A 1632-nucleotide genomic window follows, 5' to 3' on the forward strand; every position below is an offset into this window, starting at 1 on the left:
AGATACCATCGGCAAGATAGTACCCCATGTTGTAGTCTCGGTCGTTGATGGTGTAGTTGCAGGGCGGCGATTCCCCATTGCAAAGCCTCCTGAACACCGGAGATCGTTGAAGCACGTTGATGTCGTTGTGAGAACTGGGCATTCCAAAGAAAGCATGCCAAATACATAAGTCATGTGATGCAACCGCTTCTAGTATGATGGTGGCCTCTCTGGTGTGACCTTGATACATTCCCTCCAGACCTTTGGGGAAGTTTTTCCATTGCCAATGCATGCAATCAATTGATCTGAGCATTCCTGGAAACCCCCTTGCCTCTCCAATAGCCAACAACCTCTCGGTGTCCTACGCATTTGGTTCTTTGAGATACTCCGGTCCAAACACCTCAATCACGGCGCGAGCAAATTTGGCAATAGTCTTGAGGCACGTGCTCTCCCCCATCCCGACCATCTCACCAAAGGCGTCTGCACCAGTACCAAGTGCAAGTATCCACAGAGCAGCCGTGCACTTCTGCTTGTCCGAGAAAGAGAGTTGGCTGCAGCAATCCCTTCTCAGCTTGAAGTAGTTGTCATGTGCCTCCACTCCATCCATAATGCGCAAAAACAATGGTTTCCGCATGCGAAAATGGCGATGAAACCATGGATCATCCAGGAAAGCAGGCGTGGGAGCAAAATAGTCATTATGCAGTAGCCTTGCTCCAGACACCCTGTCCCGGTTGATCACTCTTCTCCCTTTGATTGAGTCTTTGAAGTTGAGAATATGCTCCACTTGCCGGTCCATTTCCTATTGAATGCTCATGAGCATGATCATGTCCACTTCTTCGTCCGAATCCGATGAATCGAAGAACTCATCTTGAATCATTTGGTCAAGCTCTGTCGGTCCATACTCCTTGTCCGACGAAGCATCAGAATCCACCATTTACCTAACAAAATCACAATAATTCGGGTCAGTCAATGTGTCGAACACATCAAGCGCAAGGCGGAGCCGGAGAGTTGCTGGACATACCACGGCGGCGTCCTGGCCGGCGATAATGTCCCCCGCGGCGAGGACGGGAGCGCTCTTCCGGAGCTGGGGTCGGAGAGCCTGGGAACGGCTACGGAGCGGGCATGATGGCGGAGCTGCGAGCCGGACGTCACGGAGGAGGAAGAAGAGATGAGAGAGCAAATGGATCTGGCAGCTCAGGGGGGATTATGTGCAATTTGGGGTGAGGTCGGCTTGTCGGGTCCGACATGGCGGGCATGCCTGGGCACACTCGGGTGCTCCCATATCTGCCCCATATTTGGGCTGGATATGGGGGGTGTAACACCCTCGATGCGGCTATATCACCCACGTGTCGGAGCACGACTAGAGGCATAACCGCATTGAAGGCAATATCGCAAGAGGGGTAATCTTTGCACATCCCATGTACTAAATAAGAAAGAGGTACAGAGTTGGCTTACAATCTCCACTTCACACAATACATGAATAAAGCATTACATCATCCAGATACAATCAAGGTCCGACTACGGAACCAAAATAAAAGAAGACCACCCCTAATGCTACAGATCCCTGATCGCCCCAACTAGGCTCCACTACTGATCAACTGGAAACGGAACAACACAACGAACACGATCTTCCTCGAGCTCCTCCTTGAGCTT

The 1632-nt window shown here is 51.2% G+C and overlaps 1 protein-coding gene across 1 annotated transcript; it reads right to left on the minus strand.

The window, feature by feature from the left end:
• Positions 1–340: 340 nt before the first annotated feature.
• LOC147989808 (uncharacterized) lies at positions 341–775 on the minus strand. The gene has a single exon (XM_087536223.1). The coding sequence runs from the start codon at positions 773–775 to the stop codon at positions 341–343; it is 435 nt and encodes a 144-aa protein (XP_087392349.1).
• Between the last annotated feature and the right edge of the window lie 857 nt (positions 776–1632).

The sequence above is a fragment of the Triticum urartu genome, chromosome 1A, assembly GCF_056163025.1.
Source record: "Triticum urartu cultivar PI428250 chromosome 1A, HENAU_Tu73, whole genome shotgun sequence".
Taxonomy (NCBI): domain Eukaryota; kingdom Viridiplantae; phylum Streptophyta; class Magnoliopsida; order Poales; family Poaceae; genus Triticum; species Triticum urartu.

Excerpts from the sequence above, each read along its gene's own strand:
- LOC147989808 (XM_087536223.1), bottom strand. The coding sequence starts at position 775 with ATGGACCGGCAAGTGGAGCATATTCTCAACTTCAAAGACTCAATCAAA.